At 51.5% G+C, this 1,626-nt stretch overlaps 1 protein-coding gene across 1 annotated transcript in view; it reads left to right on the plus strand.

The window, feature by feature from the left end:
- The window catches only part of LOC102758437 (arylsulfatase D), a 15,439-nt gene that overhangs the window by 8,283 nt on the left and 5,530 nt on the right, over positions 1-1,626 (plus strand). The window contains exons 5-9 of the mRNA XM_015559459.1: positions 277-489; positions 738-874; positions 1,112-1,137; positions 1,234-1,338; positions 1,456-1,462. Coding sequence (XP_015414945.1) covers positions 277-489; positions 738-874; positions 1,112-1,137; positions 1,234-1,338; positions 1,456-1,462 — 488 coding nt within the window. The remainder of the gene's footprint in view (positions 1-276; positions 490-737; positions 875-1,111; positions 1,138-1,233; positions 1,339-1,455; positions 1,463-1,626) is intronic.

Raw genomic sequence — 1,626 nt, forward strand, 5'->3', positions numbered from 1 at the left:
CGCCACTGTGGCTTTGTCCGTAAGGACGGCCGGAAGACGTCCGGTCTACCCGGTCCAATTAGCATATTACCCTTTTATTAGTATAGATTTTTACTTTGTTATTTTTGTCAAATCCTCACCAGAGGATATTTTTCCACATTATGCTCAGATAGAGGACGTGCCAGATATTAAACCGATAAGAACAGATCCTACCCTTGATCTTAGCCAAAAGGCCAAGAAGTGATCCATTGTTTCGTTGCTGTTTTGGGGATTTTTTTCAATTTTTATTGATCTCAGAGAGGAAGGGAGAGGGAACTCATGTCCCCGGGGGGCGGTCCTGGGGGCGGCCGGCCTCCTGGTTCTGTTCTTCGGGTCCTGGTACGCCAGCTTTGGGTTCGTGAGGCGCTGGAACTGCCTGCTGATGAGAAACGGCGATGTCGTCGAGCAGCCCATGGTTCTGGAAAAAACCGCCGGTCGCCTGCTGGAGGAAGCCGTGTCCTACATCGAGAGGTATTCCCACCTGCATCTTGGTTCTTTCTTATTATTATTCCTGGAGGCCCGGTGCACGGAATTAAGGCACCAAGGGGAGGAGGGGGTGACCCTCGGCCCAGCCGGCACCCTCTCCAATCTGGGACCCCTGTGGTTCCCAACCCTCAAGTCTCTCCTTGGAAGTCATGGGTCCCTTAGCATCGAAACAGAGGCCGTGGTATTCGAAGGTTTATTTTTTTTCTTTTCTCTTTTTTCCTTTTTTTTTCCAGAAATAAGCACCGGCCGTTCCTACTCTTTGTCTCCTTGCTCCACGTACACATTCCCCTGGTCACCGGGAGAGAATTTCTCGGGAGGAGCCGGCACGGCTTGTACGGCGACAACGTCGAGGAGATGGACTGGCTTGTAGGTGAGTGGAGGCCGGACCCGGCCTTCCCCACTCTGGGCCTCAGCATTGAGGAATGGTGACAGCCCGGCCGGTGTGGCTCTGTGGTCAGGGTTCGATTCCCGGTCAAGGGCACATGTAGGGTTGCGGGCTTGATCCCCAGGGTGGGGCGTGCAGGAGGCAGCCCCACAGACCTACCCGCCCCCAAATCGATGCTGTCTGATTGGCTGTGTCCTGATCATGGTTCCTTGTTTCCTGAAGGCAAAATCCTCGAGGCCCTGGAAGAAAATTTATTTTTAAGAAAATCGTAGACATGGAAAACATTGCCATACAGGACGCGGATCACTTAAGATCAAAAGCCCTTTGAGGTGAGAAGCAACCACAATGGGTTGAAAAACACCACCTTCACCTACTTCACCTCTGACCACGGGGGGCATCTGGAGGCCAGAGACCAGGCGCTGGGCCAGCTGGGCGGGTGGAACGGCGTCATTCTTTGTTGCGGTGGGGTTTTTTTTTAAAGCGTTGGTTTGTTTTTTGTTTCTATTTGTTTATTTTAATGTATTTTATTGATAATATATTTTTTTAAATATATTTTATTGATTTTGTACAGAGGTGAGAGCTACCTGGACGCAGGAGTTTGAGACCAGATCCGCCCAGTGAGCCCCATCAGGGAAGGTGGGAGGAGTGGCTCAGTGGGTAGAGTGTCGGCCTGTGGACTAAAGGGTCCAGGTTTGATTCTGGTCAAGCGCACATGCCTGGGTTGCAGGCTCGATCTC

Source organism: Myotis davidii, unplaced genomic scaffold (genome assembly GCF_000327345.1).
Source record: "Myotis davidii unplaced genomic scaffold, ASM32734v1 scaffold434, whole genome shotgun sequence".
NCBI lineage: Eukaryota > Metazoa > Chordata > Mammalia > Chiroptera > Vespertilionidae > Myotis > Myotis davidii.